This window comes from Triplophysa rosa, linkage group LG3, assembly GCF_024868665.1.
Source record: "Triplophysa rosa linkage group LG3, Trosa_1v2, whole genome shotgun sequence".
Taxonomy (NCBI): Eukaryota; Metazoa; Chordata; class Actinopteri; order Cypriniformes; family Nemacheilidae; genus Triplophysa; species Triplophysa rosa.
In genome coordinates this window covers 1,634,082-1,655,804 of record NC_079892.1, presented here as the reverse complement: position 1 = coordinate 1,655,804, position 21,723 = coordinate 1,634,082, and the positions used below count along the sequence as shown (strand labels likewise).

Genomic DNA, 21,723 nt, shown 5'->3' with positions numbered 1-21,723 from the left:
GATAGTACCGCTTTTGTACATCTGTGTTTTCTATAATACAACATATTTGTGTTTTTATCATTTCTTTTTTGACTAAATATTTGGTATATTTTCTATAAGTTTCAAGTTGTATTTAACATATACAACCATTGTACGATATGATACGCCTGACACGACTCTCTCCCCACAGTTTGCTGTAAGAATGATATGCTTAAAAAAATAAAAAAGTAAATACAATGAGTTTTCTGTACTATAGCTTCTATACAACAATGAAAAATTATAAAAAGTGATGCATAAATAAAATTAAAATAAAGATATTTTGTTACTGGTGATTAACAAAATATTTGTAGGTTTTTTTTGACTAATTATTTCAGATTTCATGCAACATTTTTTTTTATGAATTCATTCTACATTTTCTTCATTTTCATTTTCTGAAACCATCCGATCACAAAGACTCACGTAATTGATGAGGATGTTTTCGCACGTTACATCACTTACATAAAACGACATTTAAATGTGTTACAAATTCCATCTCGATCAACATTAAATTCATATTTTTGATTTCAAGTGATTTTGGTGGTATAGCTGGTGGTTCAGCCCATGTGACTCATTACAAGCGTGAGCTCAATGGGGCCGTGTAATGCTTGACTTGTTTGATTGTTTATTTAATGTCCCCCCTCACCCCCCCCCCCAAAGTCTGGGGGCCATTATCTCCTGCTTGTCACCTTGTCTGCGGCTCTGATGTGTCGTTGATAACATCTGCCCGCCTCTATATAAAGCCAGACACATCAGACCTCTGCATCATTCCCTCTCCCTCTGGAATCATGGATCTTTCCAGCATGCTGATGGTCTTCTCTCTCGTGGCCCGCAGCGGAGCCTTCGACCTGGGCCAGACCACTCGCTGCGTCCCGGTTCCCCATCAGATGAGCGTCTGTCAGGACGTGCCGTATTCTGAAATGAGACTGCCTAACCTCTTGGGTCACAGCAGCGTTGAAGAAGCGCTTCCTCGATCTGAAGAGTGGAAAACACTGCTTCATACCGGCTGCCATCCTCAGGCCAGGGCTTTCGTTTGCTCTCTCATCGCTCCCGTGTGTCTGGACAGGTATGTTCGGAGAGGTCTCGAGACTCACTTGAGCTCACAGGTTGTGTGTTTTCTCCTCTAAACTCTGTGCTCGTGTCCTCTGTAGGTTCATTCAGCCCTGTCGTAGCGTGTGCCGGGCCGTACGGGAGAGCTGCGCACCAGTGCTGGCCTGTCACGGACACGCTTGGCCTGAAGCTCTAGACTGTGAGCGCTTTCCAGAGCAGGACGACACGTGTCTGACTCCTCTGCCCAAACACATCAGCGCTTTCTCGAAAGGTGAGACTCGCTCTGAAAGCCATGCACTGTTTTCTATGATAAATGCTATAGAAACGTAGTCAATTTAACCATCGCTTTCATTCTGGTTCGATGCACAGACAGATCTAATGCCTTCATTTGTGAATTCCTCGCAGAATTTCCTCAGCCCGCCTGCCAAAACTGTCCACCCGTGGAAGAAGTGCCGTCTCTGAAAACTGTGATGGACGCTCTCTGTCTGAATGACTTTGGTAAAGAACAAATCTGTTTTTTAAAGATTTTGTTTAAAAAAAACATTGCGAAAAGATTTAAATTCATGAAATGAAAAGGTGTTTGTAAAAGGAAATATTACTATCACAAATATTGCTCACTGGGTGACATTTAAAAGATATTTTTAATAATAATATTTTGCTAAATCTGACTGTAGAATGTCTTTTGTAAAGCTGTTTTAAAATAATGCACATTTACTCCTGAAAATAAAAGTCATAAAAAGGGAGAAAAAATACGTTTGGTTGTTTAACAGACTAAGGTTCTCCTTTTTTTGTCCATATCATATTTTTTCCATTATAAGGAGGCTTTTCGAGAACAGAAAGATTCTGCTGATGTTAAAGGTTATTTATGGAAAAATACAGCCAAAAATGGTTCTTCTATGGCATCGTGAAGCGGCATGTTTTTAAGAATGTATGCAAAAATGTTATTACAAAGGATCAAATATTTTTGCAAAACACTGTAACTGTTTGCACGTGTGCGTGTGCATCTTTTCATATTATTGCTTAATTTGACTGTGGTAAAATGTCTTCTGTAAAGACATCTGAATTAATGCACATTTTCTTTTTAAAACGCTTTGAAAAGGGTTCTTCGCAGTGATGCTAAAGAAAAGCTCAAAGAACCTTTTAAATCAAAGTTTCTTAAAAATATATTTTCTTTCCTACATTCTTATAGCCACACAGCCTGATGAAAAAAAGTATGTTGAAGAGTACTGGGCCACATTAACTCACCTTCTCCCCTTCTTCTCCCTGCAGCCGTGAAAGCCAAGATCTCCCGCCGTCGTCTGCCCTCCTCAGACCCAGAGCTGATGGTGGAGGGACACGTGGAGTTTATCCAGCGAGGTCCTCTGCTCCCCTACGACACCGCCAGTCTCCTGCAGCGCTGGCTCCTCATCAACCTCAGATGTGCTCACACGCTGGTCCGGCCCGGACGCGCTCAGCTCTACCTCATCACCGGAACCATGAGGCCCAACGGGTCCATCGAGGTGTCCAACCTCTTCCCGTGGCTCAAAAAAGACCTCCACATCACCGCCGCGACACGCAAATGGAAACACCACAAGTGCTGAAACAAGAGTAAAAGAGAGAATTTAACATACCTGAAATGATGCCAATACAGAGAGGCTTTTAAACACAAGAGGAAAGGTTTCAGGTTAAAAATGAATGGGGCAACTCTCTACTGCCCCCGTCTGGCGGGGCGTGTAACTGCTCACACAAACACGGCTCTTTGATCTCACGGACTTGAGATGCACTCCAAATGTTGTACATAGAGAGTTAAATAATTGTAAAAAGATTAATATTTTCTATCTGAGATGTAATTTGTAAAGAAAGATATTCAGATGCAAGCGTATATATGTGTTTTCATTGTCTGTGTGCTGTAAATAATAAATGTGTTTCTAAACTGAATATTTGGGCTTCTACCTTTTGAACTTATCTCATACAACAGATTTTTTTTCTGGTTGGCAATGAATACATTACGCGATATGATCTCATTACAAAGTTAAATTGCCAGCTTTAATATAATTATCTACTTCAAAAATGCTATTCACAATTTACTAAAGTAAACTGTAGTTAAATCCCTATAGATACTACAGCATTTTCATCCTTACCATGGTAAATATTAACTAGTTAATACTGCAGTATCCAATGAAAAGGATATAGTAGTACAGCATTAACTACAGGTAATATAAGAGTTTACTATGGTAAATACTACAGTATATGTTTTTGAAAGTATCTTTAGTGATGTGTCAGAGAGATTTAAGTGCGTCTCTCTGGCACACAGATGCAGTCAGGAGGGGCGGCGGAGCTGAAAAGATCGGGCCCTGCCCCGGGTTTCCCTGCATTGTGCCGTGTAATTCACAGAGCCTGGCCCATCATTCAGCGCATGAGAGCCGCTAGAAGAGAAGCTATTGAGAGAGAGCTGTTTTAAAGAGGTCGTGGAGAGAAAAGAGGAGAGAGACCTTTCACAGCTGGTCTCGCGGCAAGAGAACTGGAAAAACTCTGAATGAGAGCTCGAATTTGTTCACTTGTCCTTTAAAAGGAATGAAAGCTTCAAATGGGTTCACATGAACTGGCGTTTTAGTGACTCCACCTCATAACGGACTGATTCTCTGTGTCCGAGAGAGGCATCCCAACAACTAACGGCAATAAATAAAGTTCGAGTTAAAGGGGAGGCATTTATAAGCTCTTCAAAAAGAAAGACATAAATGAATAAATAAACATTAAGGCTCGCATAGGCTTTAACATCGAAGTGTTAAAAACACATTTGTGTTACTTGTACAATATAAAACTATTAACTTTCAAGTTTTATTTGCCATGACCATACACAGTTTGATATGGTGGTACAACACTCCTATCACAGTAATTTGCAATAAAATTATATAGTTCAGAAAAAAATAAGTGTAAAAAAATACACAAGGAAACTAAGATTTAGAAAAAATAAATGAGAAAATAAGGATTAGGAGAACTGTAGAATCTGACAAATTGAAAAATAAACAAACTAAATAATGTGTAGATGAATATAAATGTGAATTATTAAATATAACAGATTTAGCTAAATAGTTTTTAACAAGTATTATATATTTCACGATGCACTAAGAGACCATATTAAACATTTGTACAACAGGACTATAAATGTGACCTGCAAAAAAACATAAAAAAAATACGATGGTAGCAAATTGTTTAAAAAATAGATGTAATAGAAAAAAAAAGACATACAAATCTTTCAATCAAAACTTTAAATGTTACGCACGTTTACGTGCATTTAAACTAAGTTTTGGCCTTTAAATGAGAATGATTTAAAACGTAGATTTTCTTCTACACACCCGACATCAAAACACTTGTGTGGTCTGTTTGTCACACTGCTAATCGTGTCGAGCAACACTCATTTCTTCATCTAAATCTCACGTCCGGATTAGTCACGAGTTCATTTCATGATCTATAACCCTGAAGAAAATCTTTCTACATGCCAACAGTTAACGCACATTACATATTCATCGCTGGACGCTCGTCCTGCTACCAGCGAGAGCTATAAAACTGCAAATTTGATTACATGTGCCCTTTGGCTCTGTGTCGGAGGACAAAGAAAGCGCCTGTCTGCAGCGATTAGCATGCCCAGCATGAGGTGATGTTGTCTCCCAAAAGACTGAGCCCGGTTCCCCCATGAGCTGGGACATGCCTGTTTACTGCCACCAACCCTGGCCCGAGCACACTTCTCTCATCTGCCAGACATCATGTCCATTTCAGTAAAATCACACAAGAACGGCATTTAATCTCTCAATGTTTTCTCCTAGACGTCAATAGACGGCTAATGGAACTTTTGCTTAAAGGGACAGTTCACCCAAAAATGAAAATGTCATCATTTACTCGCCCTCAGATTGTTCCAAACGTGCATACACTTCTGTGTTCTGCTAAACACAAAGGAAGATATTTGGAAGAAAACAGATCTCATCCTCCATTGACTCCCATAGTATTTCTTTTCCCTACTATGGCAGTGAATGGGGGATGAGATCCACTTGGTCACTGACATTCTTACAAATATCTTCTTTTGTGTTTAGCGGAACAAAGAAATGTCTACACGTTTGCAACAATCTGAGGGCGAGTGAATGATGACAAGATTTTCATTTTTGGGTGAACCGTCCCTTTAAGTCTCATCTGTGTCTCAGATATTTCTCCTGAAAAAAATAGAAATCTGACAAATGTCTCCATTAGAGTGTCAGAAGAGATCTCAACGTCACAAAAACATGCTCAGATTGAAAAGGCAAAAGTCAAAATGAGCTCAAACAGGTTTCATCCAAACTTAACACAGTTGACTGTGCACCTCAAGTGCCTTCCGCTCGTCCGGCTGATGTTAAAGAGTTTGACAGGAGTCATAACCTCTCGACAGCATCTCTCTGACCTGCTTCTCTGTTAATTCTCGCAAAACAAAGTGTCACTTTTGACAAGCATGATGGGAAACTCTTTTCGGCTAATCGCTGACATGTTTGCAGTCGAAGATCAAGCTTGAAATTCTCATTCATTCACAGAAGTTGAACTGATGCGTTGAAAGCATTCAAATCTACCAAAAATATCTGCAAGTAAACATGCTGATGTAAAATACAATCTATAGAAAAAAATATGTAATTTTAACATAATTTAAAGGCTGCATTGTATAAATACTTTTTACAATTTAAGAAATAAATGAAGTGCACGAAGCGATCAAACTCAAACTATTTTTGTTACTGGTATCCTTCTCATGAAAATAATGTCTCAGGATTTGTATAAACGTTATATATTATATTATAGCACAAAAGCACTTTTTTGACAAACCCATTCTCATTGTGACGCACAACAATAAAGCCAAGAAATATAGTCCACATTGATAGACTGAGAGGCAGATACTCTTATAAGTGGTCTCTCAAAGGCCCCTCAATAGATGGCACTGAATGAAGATATTACTATTTACTGCCCCGCGCTTCTGTTTGGTGTGCAAGTTAAACTTTGGCCGGGAGTCCATTGTCTCCAGTGTCTATCATTTAATGGGAACTTTGACGTAATGAATGAAGCGGGTCCACCTTCTGTCGGACAGAAAGAGCTCGCTCTTATCAGCCTTCACAATCAGACCTCCACGGCTCCACCAATCGGAACGCGGCCAGAGACGCCCATCAGCGCTCGGGGAAAGAGGGTTTTGTTTTCTTTGTGTATTTTAATGAACTTTCCTCTCTTCATCTGACTGAAATACACCCACGCTAGTTGGAGAAAGTCTTCCGGAGAGTGCGTGTTCCAGAATGATCTCTTAAAACCAACGGGGTGTCCGAAGAAAATGGCTGAATTTCCTCCCAGGCATCCCGGATTTGGCAACTCTGGGAAGTGTTTTTTGATCGAGAACCTGCTGCGCCCGGGGAATTCTTCACCTGTTGGATGGGTCGCGTCAGGTGTCCATCGGAAGAGATGCTCGCCCGCTGTGGTTTACGGACCTCTGGGTTTGGTACTGAAAGGGAAGGGCGTCCATCGGAACGGGGCGTCGGAGAACCACACGTGTCCTCGGGTCACTGATGGGAAAACAGGTAAGATCACCTGCAACACTCAGAAGAGTCACGATGCATTTAGAGAGACTTTTATTTTAGAATGTGTTTAATAATGTTTATATCTCATACAGCTCTGACTGCTGCTAAGCTGTGGTGTAAATATCTGACGTATAACAGCGAGCCAACATCGGGTCTTACTGTAAAACAGCAACTCTACTTTACATTCTTAAAATATATCAGTCCATACTATCAAAAATCTGCATCGTTTAATTTAAATTAAACAAAGAGCTCTGTGGTTAAAAAACGTCTTGTAAATTGAGCCACATCTAGACCGATGCACATTCAAATATCTAATTAAAAACATACAAAAATGATTTTATTACAACAAATATTTAAATAAAAAATGTTTTGTTACGATTACGAAAACAGTAGATGTCACATACTAAAATTTCACTTTCAGATTGAAAATCTTTTGTCGAGCAAATTGTTTTGGAAAATGTTAATGAGATAAATGAACTCATAATCTTACAGAAACTATGCTGTTATGCATTATTAATCCACAGAAACAGCGTGTTTTATGATGGCTGTTTACCACGGTAGTACCATAGTACAGGATTTTGGACAATATGCATCACAGTACACTGTAAAAAATGTAGACCTCTCCAACAATAACATTTTGTGACATTTCTCGATTGGCTCAGCAAATTGGATCGGCTTTGTTAGTTTAAAGAACGCATGTTGAAACACCGATGCCACAAATAAACCAACTGAGAAATGTGTGGAGACACAAGACAATTCTGAGCTCAGGTCTGATTTTTTATAGTGCATTAATGCAAATATAATCTTTGAAATACCTTTAAAAACCATGTAAATATCATGAGATACAGTATGAATATAGTAATTATTCCGTGAAATGGTATGTATACAATGTTGAATGGTTTTACCATCTGATATTATTGCTGTACCACGGTAAAGCCAGAATAGTTTTTATATGATTGACATACTGTACTTACAATAATAATAATTGAACAAACGACGCTTCAAGTTTCACAGATTAAAAAAAAAAACTAACATTAAATACAAACACAAGGGATGAGAATTATGGAGTAAACAACTGAAGTTAAAACGGTGCATTCTGGGAAGCATTCAGTTCCTAAGCTAAACTACCAAAAATGTTTGTAAATAAGTTAAACTATGAAACACATTTGATATTTTTGTACAGAACAAGTTACAAATATTGTAGTGCATGCTTTGTGTGTCATGTACAGTATGTTCTTTAGCATAACATAACCCGGAACAAATGTCTAGTATAATGCAATGCAAGTCGATTTGGATGAAAAAGTCTGCCAAACGCATAAATGCAAATGTCTTCATTATAAAATGTGCAAATGTAAACTTTATAATAGAATTTAAAATATTATTCAAATAATGTAAGTACAATTAACGCTTCATATTTACAGTTTATAATGATCTGTCTCTTTCTCTAGTTATGACGGGTGTTCCTGTGTCCTGCTACAGCGGTTCTGCACCTGCGATGTTCACCAGTAAGATCAGAAAACGCACACGTCCACAACCAGATTATTTTGTGTTTAACGCCCATAACTAATTCTCTTTCAATCTCACTGGTATTCATTTAGATCCGAAGTTGCATGTTTGTTTTGAACCTTCAGATTTCAAATTCATTTTTTTCTTGATTCCTTACTAGTGGGATTTGCTATGACTAACATATTTCTGCAACACAATCACCCAGCAACCACAAAACACACAGCACAAATCAACTGCATACGAATGCGTTAAGGAACATTAACGACACCCTGGCAACTGTGTAGCAACGCCCTGTCAACCACCCAGGACACCCCATCTAAACAAGACAAGCACTGTTTCAACAGTTTATTCAATAATGCCGCGTCGCCCAGCTGCATGTTTTGTGCGTACGTGTCCTGTTTTATAGTCTTCTGTGGTTTCTATATTTGGTACATTTACATCCTTTCAGATCCGGGTGCACAAACTGTCGGGTGTAAAGAAACTCACCGTAAACTGTTTAGCGCTGACACTTTCCCACAGCGGCCTTCACGCACGCCCGGACTTCCCTGCCCGTGACCGATCGCCTTTTGTAGCACGACCGCACACATGCGACCCCACGCCAAAATCAAGCACCCACGCCGATCCAGGATCGGCCAAAGTCCCGTTTGAACACAGCACTGAACCCGCGGGCCGGTCTGGGATCGGCGAGGCGGCCCGTCGCAAACACAATACACCCGCATTCCTGCACAGCGGAGGGCGGAATCTCCTCTCCGGGTCTTTTGTTCTCCCTAATGAAAAGCCGGGCACTAAAAGCCCCCCTCTCCCTCTCTCCATCCATTCTGCCCCTCTCAAGAGCCCGTAGACATGACGCCCTCAATGGAAATGACTTTTATAGACTTTTTTTCAGCTCATCTGCCTGTTAAGAGAAAGAGTCTTTTGAAGGGACATAATCAGATATGCTGAGAAGAGGGAATAATGTGGCCGAATCTCGCATGGATCATTTGTCGCGGGTTGGAGGGTGCGTGGGTGGGGTTGAGGGTGATTCGACCCTTAATAGGGCGTTTAAGTGGAAACTATTTAGACTGAATGGTGACCAGAGAGCTTGACTAACCGTCTTACTCACGCCACTGAAGGTGGCCCGTTTGGCGATTTGTCGAACAGATTAAAAAGGCATCGCTGAATGAGGTCGAGAGAAAAGTTGGTAATGCTTGATTTTATACGTTCACAGTATCAGGAAGAAGGATGAAACATAAACAGATATCTGAAGAGAAAACTCAAATCTCTTTATAGTGCTCACGTGAATGATTCTGTTTGTCCCCGGATAACAAAAATAATGTCTTGTCAACATTCCTATTAAGTTGTGCAAACATTATTTCTGCATGTTTAAAAAGCTCCACAAAGAATGTAAGAGTAACGTTTTTATAACATTTTAAGAACGTTCGATGACACCAAATATGAGATAAGATGCTCTTCTAAAGTTACAGCGAGAAAAAATGTATCAACCTCTAAAAATGTTTCCTGTCATTTGTGCCGTGGCTTCATTTATTGCGACTGAATTTCTAGGATTGTTCACCCAAAAAATTAAATTGCTATCTTTGTTCACCCTCACGTGGTTGAAAACCTTTATACGACTGTATCACAAAAGAAAATACTTTGAGAAATCTTCATCGTCATCGAACGGAAGATTGAAGTTTTATTTTTGGGTGAAGTAACTAAGGTTGCACTTTATCAAGTTGACGTTGTTGATCTGAAAGATGTGCTTTGTGTCGAGTGCGTGTACTTCACACACTCATCTCAGAGATGCTTTCCATCTTTTTCTGCAGAAGGAGTCGGCGGTGCGCTGTGGAGCCCAGCGTTGAGCTCCAGGCCTCGGACGGGAATTCTACGCAGAGCCGTGTTCTCCGAAGAACAAAGACGAGAACTGGAGAAAACATTCCGTAGACAGAAATACATCAGCAAGACAGACCGCAACCGATTGGCGACAGACCTCTGTCTGAAAGAGACACAGGTGAGAAAAACAAACTGTTGTTGAGAAAGTCATCTGTAAGACATCGAGCACACTGGCCTGATGAACTCGGTTTGTTCGCTGCACAGGTGAAGATCTGGTTCCAGAACCGCAGGATGAAGTGGAGAAACTCTAGAGAAAAAGAGAGCACGTACACACGACTGCCAACAGATCAACTGATGGTGTGGAGTAAATCACAACCGGCGGACACACAACAACACACAACCCAACAGAGGAAACACACACACACCTGACATCTGCGGGATCACACGTGTATCTGTCCATAGCCACAGCAGAGAGACATCAGATTCAACTGAACGGACTCTTTAAATCACCAAAATGTCAAGCTGGACACTGTTTGTCCTTCTTGGTGTGAGATTTCTATTTTTTTGGGTGCTGATGGGGGTCGTTGAAACGGTGTTTATAATAATAATAATAATACATGTATTATTGTGTGTAGAACTGACCATTCGCCTTTTCCGCTTATTATAGAAAAGATGCTTTTTTATGGATCTTAAAGGGAAAACATCTGCTGAAAGTGCCACATGCATTATGATTTCACATGCAGTGGCCACAGTCTGAGAGATCCCTTTTTACAAGAATTCAATGTAAAAGTCCTTAACATAAGCTGTTTATATTTCTATTTCAACAACTTCTAGTGCAAAAATAGTATTAATGCATTAAAGTGACTTGTATATTTCGGAAATATTTTTACAGTAAAACAAATTTACAAGGTAACACAATTGGAGGTCTCTTGGAATAATTGTTCATTTATATTTATTTACTGCATTTTGCAAATAACCTTTATAAAAGGGTCAATGACCACTTATCACGTGGTGCGACCAATAATATCAATAATTGTTTTAAATTAAAAATATATTGTATTTTTGTGGCTGAAACATGAATCTTTGATATTTAAAAAAGATTTATATTCATTGTATGCGATTTATTAGAATAATACGTTTGTTAATGTTGTTAATTTAAGAAGACAAAATTATATAACAAAAATATGAGATGATTACTCACCAAAACTCAAAGAAATGCAAATGATTTGTTTCTAAACACTTTAAATACTAAAGATTTATAAAAAAAACAGGCATGTGAAGGAAATAAACTAATTTTAAGATAAATCATGGTCGCACCACATTACATTTGGTTAAGGCCGAGTCACAATTTCATAGATAAAAAAATCCCTTAATTTAAAATTTAAATCTGCATTCATTTACACCACAGTCTTTATGTTTGAATAACTGCAAAATATATTATTATTTAATTTTAAAATTGGCATGACGAAAATGCTGTTAACTTAACGTTAGGCCATTGACGATAAAGAAAACCTGACGAGACATGCAAAACCCATTATTTAAAGACTGATAGAATTGAAAAACATAATATTACGATTTTCAGCTGTTCATAATCAACAATTATCTGAAGACATTCGTTAGGCTATTACCTGAAAACTTTCTGGGAAACTTTTAATTAAAAACTCTCAAAGCGCAGTTCATCTGCTTGTTCTGACATTACCGTAATTACAGTAATAAGCACTGCGGCGCGCGCTCTTTTCGTGTACGACATTACCGTAAAGTAATGACACTTAACCCCGCGCACTGACTTGACCGGAGCCACAAACTAGTGCAGAACCATTAAGCCCAGTCCCTGCATAAAAAACCATCACATATCATAGTTTTGTTGCTATAATGTATTTACTTTACGGCTTGAGATTTATTTGGGCATAATGAAAGCGCAAAAGTTGGCGACCCTTGGACACTTATCGTCATCTCCATGAATGTATTTTTTTTACATCTTTATCTAGTAATCTTGAATTTCTATCGATTTTGAACAGTTGCATCCAGTAAGAAAAAACTCTAAACAACTCTAAGTTAAGTTAGTAGTATTAACGTATATATTTTCATTTGTATTGTCTAGACCCTGCCACAATAAAATAGCTCTTTTCATATTTAAATACCTTTAGTGATTCATTCCTAACCTGCAGGCACATGTTACCACACTACGAAAATGCGTAAACTCCGTCTTGAGGGCGTGGCCAGAGGATGCCAATTTGAAGTGGTGGGGAATAGCGGCGAATCGGATTCAAAATACACAGCTTGTCCCGCCTCCCTGAAATTCTCGTTGGTCGTTGCAGCAGAGCACAAGTTCAGCCGAATTGCGCAGTGAGGTATTCGCAAAATCCCGCGTGTCTCCATTGAGTCCTCTGACGCACCTGCCCCATTGAAATAAAAGGACTCGCAGCGTTGTGTGATGGAGCGATGTAAGTAAAGCGCTATCAGCGGTGTAAAATATTACGACACACATTTATATAGTGCAACATTTGAAGGGAAAACTATTTAAAGTCGTGGCCAAAACCATAGTGGACACCATTGAACGCACTCGTTAAATCCCATGATGCTATGCGCCGAATGAATCCGCGTGTCTCGGCAGTGATGGCGCCAAGTGTCCGAATGTAGGAATTGCATTAGTGCACTCCTTCAAGTGTACCATATTGGCGAACTAGTGAATATTGCATCATGGTTCATAAAAAAATGAATGGTTTACATGACATAACGTACGGCAATTGCTTAAATTACATTGATTAGTTAAATACATGATTTATTACTTGTTCCTTTTTTGTGTAAATGGGGGCGATGTTGGAAACGATCGATTGCATTTCATCCATTACGTACACTAGCCCTAATAGTAGGTAGTGTTTTTGTGTTGGAATAGTAGGTACTTTTGAGTGCACGGCAAAAGAGATTGCGCGCACTGGGACATACTAACAGGAACCGGAAGTGGCCGTTGTTGCCTAGACAACACTGTGGCCAATAACTGCCACACACATCAAAATACAGCTCTTCTTTCCATTAAGGTATTTGTTCATTCATCATTTAGTATGTAATGTTTAGTGTATTCTTACATTTGTTCATTAAGTGACGCATCAGTTATATAATTATTAACGCAGTGGAGCGCCACTAAACTCCGCCTACTCGCGGTGAGTTGTGGGTAATATCAGCCGTTATGCTGCGTCCCAATTCGCATACTATCCGTCCTAAATAGTATTCGAAAATAGAATTAGTATACTATGCTGAAATTAGTATTCTCAAAGTACCCGGATGGTCTACTGTTTCCGGTGAAAATTCGAAGTGTGAATCCATGGACACTTAACGGCTGATGTTACCCACAACTCACCGCGAGAGGGCGGAGTTTAGTGACGCTACACTGCATTAATAACAGGAAAATAAAAGATTAATTCGCTAAATTATTAAATTTAAGTATACAGTATACATTACATACAAAATAATAAGTGAATAAATACTTCAATGCAAGGAAGAGCTGTATTTTGATGTTCGTGACAGTTAAGACCACAGTGTCTTCTAGGCAACCACTTCCGTTTCGCGTTAGTATGTCCCAGTGCGTGCATACAGTTTTGCTAAGCACTAAAATATATAATACTTTTCCAAAGCAAAAACAGTACATACTTTAAGGGCATAGTATAAGTAGGCGAATTGGGACGCAGCATTAGAGTGTGCATCGTTCTGCACTTCGAATTTCTACCGGAAGTAGTAGACCATCCGGGAATCTTTGGAATACTATTTTCAACACTACGATTTTGGACAGACTAATTCTACTTTCGAATACTATTAGGACGGATAGTATGTTGATTGGAACGCAGGCTCTGTCATCTCATCTGACAGTCAGGTCACGTGGTTTAAATTCCCAGTGTTACTAATAAGATTACATGACCATTTTCTGTCTGCATTTTTAATGTCGGTTTATGTTCTAAAAAAAATAATATTACAAATAGTCGCCCTGATTTAATATTCAATCTTTTTAAATAATATCAAAAACACTTTAGCGCAACACTGCCGTATGTTTGATTTTTATTCCACCAGAGGTCAGTGTTGTATAATAATATGACACCTTTCACTGTTCATTATGCCTGCCACTAACAAACGTGCAGTATATTGTCATCATTACAGAATGACAAGGATATTCTGACAGGGTCCCATATGATTGTATTATGATTACAATGCTGTTTTGACACAAACCACAGTTCTGAAAGGGATTTTGTAAGGTTACACAACAGAAAAAAACTGGTTCTGTAACAGTTCAATACTGCAGACGCCAGCAGAAGTCCATCAGTCACTTGCGGTGAGAAACAAACCCTCTGCTCAGGTGAGGCGAGATCAAAACGCAGATGCTGCTGCCAGTGACCCTTTATTTATTGCTGAACCGCAGGCTATTGCAGTTTATAAGAAACATTTGTTATTTTGCTGTTGTTTTTAATAACACAAATGGGAAAAGGAAAAACTGGGACTTTTTCGGAGCGTGTTTACGGCAGTCTCCTCTCCGATGTCTCTCTTTATTTTTATAGGGTCTCCAGTGGCCGCTGCTGTCTGTAAGAGGATCCGTTCCAGGCCTAGATTGTGTTGGAATGGTTTTATTTTCCTGGCACCGTGTTTGGAAACGTTCTTTGTGAAAATATAGATTTCATGAGCTTTCTTCTCGTCAGGCACAACATTACACACACACACACACACACGTGATGTTTTATAGGTGGTGACATTGAATGACCTCTGACCTCGGTTGTTCTTAAATTAAGTCAAACTGATAAGTTACTATATTCTTAACGTTTCCGTTTGGCATTGGCTGTTTTTCTCACAGGGAAAATAAGTTGACGTGTTTTTATTATCATTGCGTAGAGTTTTGATCCTCATATGTATAATAGAATACACAACCGCAGATGCTCGTGTGCGATAACCTTTGAATTGCCGTCAATCCGAAACGTCTCTCCAGACAATTGCATATGGGTGGACCAAAGATATTAGAAAACTTGCAATAAATTATTCTGTCTGCACATCTCCAACCCGCCAGCTGTCTCACATCTGAGCTGATATTACTTTCTCACTGCTCTGATATATTACATGTGGGCGTTAGATTCGGTATGGAGATCAGACCCGGCACGGGTCTCCGCTGACAGTTTTTATTGAAGACCTGTTTGGTTGTCTTTGAGTCTTCCTTCGGTTATTAAGGGATCTGGTGGGATTATTTGGCAACGTGATATGTTTCACAGACTCTGCAACGGCGGCTGGGTCTTAGATAAGACTGACCGGTCATTCAGCAGCGTCGAACCGGCCACCGGGTCTGAGTAAAGCTCTTCTGTTAACAGCCAAACACCATTTGATGAACTGAGTGGGTTTTGGAGAGCACTTGGAGAGGGTTTTCTTTATATTAATATGTGAGAGAGACATCTAATTCTTTTTTTTAATAGCAGGACCCAACGCACTGCAGCTCCTTCACACGTAAGAGAGATTGTGAATTGATTGTGTTGTATTTCTGTTGTATAAATGTTTGTTCACAAAAAGGTCGTTAGCTGTGTAGTGAGGTGAAGATTCTGGTACGGCGCTCACAGCGTGCCTCACTGATTTCAATGGCTGAAGTGTCTCTGCCCTGTTCAATTCAGAATTGAGCACTCGAGAGAAAAATCAATTCACAGTCTCCAGAACGTTTCGACCGAGCTGGACCGCTCCACACCAGCTCACGAGAACTAAATGCCATGCATTACTCAAACCACCGGTTGAAACTAATCTGGGACATGCCTTTGTTAAAATAACAGGCTTTATATTCAGGCCAGGAAGAGAATGCCAGCCTTGAAAACATCCATTCTCTGCATATAGAGAGCAAAAAGATAAATAAGCAGTTAAATAGGTTTTGTGATATAGTGACATTTCTAGGTCATTCCTTTATGAGAAGAAACCTAAAGCCAAGTTAAGCTGTCACTCTGTGGTGAAAACCATTTTGACAGCTCAAAAACATTCAGGTATATAAAAATATAGAAATAACAAAGTTTCTATTTAAATCTAACTAAAATGTAAACAATTAGTAGTTAATATCCTAATAATGTTACAATTAAAAAATCATGTCAAGTATATTTTTCAGAGTTGATGTGTTCTTTTACGCACAGCGAACAGAAACCCCTAAACGCGTTAGTGAGGCTGCTTTTGCGTCCAAAATCTCGACGTCGTCCTGTCTGACGCGTCTCATCCTCTCTCATCTCGCGTCCAGTGCGCCACCAGGGGGATTACGCGCTCCATCTCTCCATCCTCTCTCTCTCTCTCTCTCTCTCTCTCTTTGTCTCTCTCTCTCTCTCCTTATGTGTGTGTAAATCAAGGGAAGCTGGTTTTCTTGCGCTGTGGATCAGATCTGCAGTCGACGCGCGGCGGTGCGCACTAACCACCTGTGCCGTATCTTTCTACGGATTATTCTCTGTCGTTCACAGAATCCGATGATGCCGCTCTCATGTTCTCATCCTTTGGGAATGTTCAAATGAAGAACACATGTGACCGTTTCTGTGCGCCTTTTCGGGGACTGTTACAACATGGACTAATTGTACTCATCACCATGGGATTATTGCAGTTGTTTCTTGCGTTATTTTGCGTGGCAGCAGGTAGGCTGACATACCGCCATCCGTTTTTCTGTATCAAGACGTTGGGTTTTAGTAGAGATGTGTGTTGAAGTGTTTTCTGTAAAGCCCTGCAGCTCTGTGATCGCTGTCGTATTGATGTGCGTTCACTGACACTACAGAAGATGCGCTATGAAGTGTTGCATGTTTCTTTCACGCCAGGAATATGTTTGCATTTGATGTGTAAACATTTTGTGGACGCCATTTATTGTTCTTGTTATATCTTTACAATTAATCACATTAACACGTTAAATAAAGCCAAGGAGGTTTTCATGGGAACCCTGGAAATGATTTAAACTTAAATAGTCAGAGAGTTATAAAAATGTCTATGGTTGATATACATTCTTCTAGTCTTCTTGTTCCTTGTCAGTGCAACCTTTATGATAAACTGTTTAATAAACCAAGGTCATGGACATACACTCACACATTATGTAGAAAAGTTAAAAGATCTCACCTGAACACCGCGGACATGTTTTCTGTTGTAATGATCTTTATATCGTGATTGTGCTCAAGTTGCTGCGTATGGAGTGGATCCAGCGGTCCGGATCAGCGTGTTCCAGGAGTTCAGCCCAGCAGATGGTTTTGCAGGAGTAACGCAGGTGCAGGGCTTTCACGATGACACCAGAGCTTTCCTTTTCCAAGGTAAAACCAACTCAACTCCTCTGTGCCATATGGCTGTCAATCACAAACAAAGTGGGACAGAATGCTGGTTATTGTGGTCACAATATTGATTTTAGTATTGACTGTGTGAGGTTTTTCAGCGTTGGCCGCGGGTGTCTTCTGAGATCTGAACTCCTTGCTATATAGTAATAATGCTTCTACCTGAATTTTTTACAGTCTAGTATTGTTGTTGCATTGCATCTCAATGCCTTTAAAAGGGTTGTAGACTGTTTAAATACTCAAGCATGTGCTTGTTGAGTACTTTTTCAATGTCAAGACATCCACCAACGTCTCTAAACGCAACAGCTGCAGAAGTGTGTTTGTTTGTGTGTCCTCTCCGAGGGCTGAATGGACCCTCATGGGGCCTCTGAGAGTATTGAGAGCCTCTTTGGAAACAAAAGGGGGCCGTGGTTCTTCATAGAAACAGACGCTGAAGAATAATAGGTCACATAATCAGATTAGTCCTCGGATAATTCACAGAGCGCCTGGCGCTTTTTCTCCAGCGAATTTCGTTGTGTTGACAAATAACGGCCTATTTAGAGAAGCATGTTATGAGGCAACAAGTCGCAACGTTTGGACATTGTGAGTTTAGCAATTTTGAGTTTGTTTTGTGAGATGGCTTTGACAGTGCAGTTGTTCCGATGAGGAATAAACACAGTGACTGCGGTTGTGTAACGTTCAACTCGTGTGCATTGTGCAATCCGTGAGTGACACAATAAGAGTTTATACTTCGTTCATGAAACTGTTTGCAGAAGTCTACACGGCGCAGTTTTTCTTTAAAACACACATCGCCTACTACTGCCCTCGGATACATAACACAGCGCTTTGGTTGTTTTTTACGTCTGTTCAACGATTAATCGCGATTAATCGCATCCAGAATAAAAATTTGTGTTACATAATATACGTCTGCGTACTGTGCATATTCATTTTGTTTTTATAAACGCATACACGTACACGTATACAATCAAGAAAAATATACAAATTATAATAATACATATAATAAAAACTAACAATAATTATTATAGTAATAAATGATAATAAATATAGCCTATACATTTTTATATAAAAAGTGCATATAAATATATACATGCAAATATTTCCTAAATATACACGTATGTGTACGTGTATGTTTATAAAAACAAAACAATATGCACAGTACACAGACATACAGTATATTATGTTAACACAAACTTTTATTCTGGATGCGATTAATCGTGATTAATCATTGAACAGCTGGTACTAAAAAATCAAAATCGTTTCTTGTTTAACAAAAAAAAGGTGCTGTTATTTAACATTAACGTTGTTAAAGGTGAAATGTGAACTTCTGTACCGCTAACAGCACGCAACAGAATAGTAAAGTCGTGATTCTTTTACTAAGCATTTCTAGATTTTAGAACGTTGTTGTGATTTCTGCCGTAGTCTTGCATGTGTCTCGGCTCACCTGAGCTCATTAGATCTGAGATCAGACGCTTTGCCATCGGCCAGATGAGAATGGAAGACAGATAATGTGATTTAATCAATTCACTCGTTTTATCTCTCTCTCTTCGTCTCTGTCTTTGTCTCCATGCCTTTTTTACCATGCATAAATATTCCCCCCAGACCTTTATTGTTGCTGGAAATCATCTCGGATGTTTGTCTGCACACCTACACAGTAAACTCACAGCGTGCTCATAGTGGCATCATTACAGACATTACCGGCTGTATTTCTTGTGGGAGAGCCGGTGAGAAACGCTCTCAGTGACACTGGGAAGGCCATCTAGAGCAGCGGGTAAAATCTGAGAGCCGCGGGCTGAAGCGTCCTCCTCTAATTGGGACAGCAGGGCATTCAGCTGCAGCGCGTCTGAGATTTACACTAGAGAACGGATGTTTGTGTGTCTGCTGCCGCTTTAGAGATGACGCGCCTCGCAACGGTTTTACGTCGGTGAATCTTAAACACGCTGAGATGAATGTTTCGTTGGGCAGAAGTTGCTTTTGTCACAGCTCAGGAGATTTGATAGAGACGTTAATTGGGCGTAGAAGAAAAACGTCGGGCTTGATTTTATCCAGCTGGAATTGATCGTGTTGTGAAAAGCGTCTCGTCTCTCTATATGATTCTCTTTGGATTCAGGGAAACGCATGCATTGTTTGCATTGGGAATGTAAACAGCGTTTTGTATTGGATATTTCCCTGAAATGTCTTGGAGAAAAATAGACAAAGCAAGTTTCTGTATTTCATCTCTCGTGTCTTTACCGTTTCACGTCACCATTTTTTCTGTACACAACAACAACACAAGATTATGAAAAGCGCTTTGGAAGTAACACTCACTTGAACTTTGTTTGGTAGCTTTGTTTTTTCGACCGATGTTGAAAGATGATTCTAAAGGAATGTTTGATTTCAGACGTCTGTTTGGTATCTTTAGCGAATCCGAACACCATATGAGACATTGATGAGAAACTCCTGGCCTTGGCCTTTTTCTCAGGATTCAAATCTGAGAACATTCTTCAAGTCTTTTTTCAAGACTTTTCAAGTCAAGTTTTTTCGCCTTAGATCTCGTTGGAGATTTGCCGATGTGTTTGTGTCGTTGTGAAAGATTCATCGGCTGTAGTTCGTCCACCCGTGTGAGCTCAGGGGACGTGAGATGTGGCCGCTCTCTTTTGAAAGTCTCCGAGCCACCCGGCTGTCAGGGAGACAGGTCTGAACCGCAAACGGGGGTCACGGAGTGTCCCAGCGGAACTGAAGGTGCCCTTGACCAGCCACTGGATTCTCTTCTGGAGGAGAAACTCCTCGGCGTGTGTGACAGCGCTGTCATCCGCTGTCAGAGCTTCTGGAAAGATGTTCTGCTTTTATTATTAATGCATGACAGTATCACAGAGGAGATTTCGCTCAGCTCGTGTTTTACATTTCAGCTTTTCTGAACTCGCAAGCACAGAATGCATAGAGATCTTCAATAATATTGACTATCTATCGCAGACTTGACAAATCTGAGCTCAGTTTGAGACACTGTTGACATCTGAGACGCAGATGAGACTTAAGCATTTCCATTTGCTCTCCGTTGAATCTCATTGACGTCAAGGAGAAGTAATCGAGATATTAAAGAGATCTCATCTGTGATTTTTCTTTCCTAAACGTGCACGACTGCATGCGGATGCATGAGGCATCTATGCGACGCATGCTTATATTGCATTATGAATTGCGTCCCGACACATTTCCGAATGCAGCGCCGTGTGAAACGGAGTTTGCACGGCTAGAAGTGCTTGTGCTCGAGTGTCTCGGGCCAGAAATATCTGAGAATTCACTCCAACTTGATACTTTCATCTATTTTTAGGAGCTTCGGATCATTTTATGTTTATGGCTCTCAGCCAGGTGTGTGTTTTGCCGGAGAAAAGCAGCGGTATTAAAATACAGAAGGATGTGGTAATTGAGAGTCTGTTTACCTGCGGGTAAAACCAACATCCGCTTCTTTGTTCTAAAGCGTCGAGTCTGTCCTGCGGATAAGATTAAGACCAGAGCGCTGATTCCAGTGCAGGACCCTGAGAGAATTGCTTCCCAGGTTTCTCAGGATGTTCCTGAAGCGTTTGACTTCTTTCCTTGTTTTTTAAAGAACCATGCGGAGCGGAGATTGTTTTTCACAGCTGAATATTATGATGAGCACGTTAAGGGATAGTTGGGCCAAAAATCCAGACATCATGTGATTGAAAACCTCTTTCTTCAGTGGAACACAACAGAAGATATTTTGAGAAATGTCTCGGTGGTTTTGTGTTCATAAACACTTTGTGTTCAAGAGATTGATAAAAATGCTGTCCCAATACTCAGGCTTGGAGCAACATGAGGACGAGTCAATCCTGACAGAATGCTCCTTTTTAACTCAACTGTTCCTTTTAGTCGTTGACTAGCAGGGCGGCGAGGCAGCGACCCTCGGTGTCACAAACAGCCCAGATGTCTTCCCGCTGCTCAGAGAAATCAGCACTAAATCATTTCCAAGATTCACCTCTGCTCGCTCGAGCGTCTCGCATTAGATCCGAGCGCTCTCTGTAACGAGAAACGCAGTCCGGCGAGAGCAGGTGGTCGCCCTCCCCACGTCTCCTGCAGAGGAACTATTGATTCAAACGCACTGCGGCTGACCTGCCGAGGAAATCATCGACCGTCCGTCTGAGTCGGGTGTGGTCGGAGCCATATGTGGAGAGCCGTTTCTATGGAGACCCTGGGTTTGGCAACAGGCGGAGGAAATCCCGAGCATCAAAGTCTCCCCCGCGGAGACCCGGTCGAGTTTGAGTGATGAAAGAGCCGCCTCTCATCTAGCTTAAGAGGGTTCGAGCGGGACACGGCGGCCCTGCTGGGATTTAAAGGGCAACGACAGGGAACAAAAACACGCCACTTTCCGCTTACTTGGATTGAGATAATCACACCGCAATTACGTTGCGATTTTCACGGCGGTTTCTTTATTCACAATACATGATTAATAAATTAAATAACAGAAACTTTTGGCTGGGGTTATACATTTGAGGTGTCTGGTACCC

At 40.3% G+C, this 21,723-nt stretch overlaps 3 protein-coding genes across 3 annotated transcripts in view; all 3 read left to right on the top strand.

Annotated features, from left to right (window-relative positions):
• Positions 1–317: 317 nt before the first annotated feature.
• On the top strand, positions 318–2,778 carry szl (sizzled). The gene is made up of 4 exons (XM_057329576.1): positions 318–1,081; positions 1,167–1,336; positions 1,471–1,563; positions 2,335–2,778. Exons 1-4 carry the CDS (start codon positions 648–650, stop codon positions 2,643–2,645), a joined length of 1,008 nt encoding a protein of 335 aa, XP_057185559.1. The 5' UTR covers positions 318–647; the 3' UTR covers positions 2,646–2,778.
• A 3,097-nt stretch (positions 2,779–5,875) lies between these two features.
• On the top strand, positions 5,876–10,747 carry dbx2 (developing brain homeobox 2). The gene is made up of 4 exons (XM_057330175.1): positions 5,876–6,620; positions 8,069–8,125; positions 9,929–10,113; positions 10,200–10,747. Exons 1-4 carry the CDS (start codon positions 6,377–6,379, stop codon positions 10,362–10,364), a joined length of 651 nt encoding a protein of 216 aa, XP_057186158.1. The 5' UTR covers positions 5,876–6,376; the 3' UTR covers positions 10,365–10,747.
• A 5,522-nt stretch (positions 10,748–16,269) lies between these two features.
• The window catches only part of nell2a (neural EGFL like 2a), a 59,793-nt gene continuing 54,339 nt past the window's right edge, over positions 16,270–21,723 (top strand). Inside the window, exons 1-2 of the mRNA XM_057329595.1 lie at positions 16,270–16,552; positions 17,081–17,209. Coding sequence (XP_057185578.1) covers positions 16,405–16,552; positions 17,081–17,209 — 277 coding nt within the window. The 5' untranslated portion in view covers positions 16,270–16,404. The remainder of the gene's footprint in view (positions 16,553–17,080; positions 17,210–21,723) is intronic.

What these genes read in the sequence shown, in the direction of transcription:
- szl (XM_057329576.1), top strand. Translation starts at nt 648, where the DNA reads ATGTCCCCCCTCACCCCCCCCCCCAAAGTCTGGGGGCCATTATCTCCT. An exon ending in GCTCCCGTGTGTCTGGACAG is followed by an intron (nt 1,082 to 1,166) that starts GTATGTTCGGAG and finishes TGTCCTCTGTAG; the next exon opens with GTTCATTCAGCCCTGTCGTA. An exon ending in TCTCTGTCTGAATGACTTTG is followed by an intron (nt 1,564 to 2,334) that starts GTAAAGAACAAA and finishes TTCTCCCTGCAG; the next exon opens with CCGTGAAAGCCAAGATCTCC.
- dbx2 (XM_057330175.1), top strand. Translation starts at nt 6,377, where the DNA reads ATGGCTGAATTTCCTCCCAGGCATCCCGGATTTGGCAACTCTGGGAAG. An exon ending in GGTCACTGATGGGAAAACAG is followed by an intron (nt 6,621 to 8,068) that starts GTAAGATCACCT and finishes CTCTTTCTCTAG; the next exon opens with TTATGACGGGTGTTCCTGTG. An exon ending in TCTGTCTGAAAGAGACACAG is followed by an intron (nt 10,114 to 10,199) that starts GTGAGAAAAACA and finishes TTCGCTGCACAG; the next exon opens with GTGAAGATCTGGTTCCAGAA.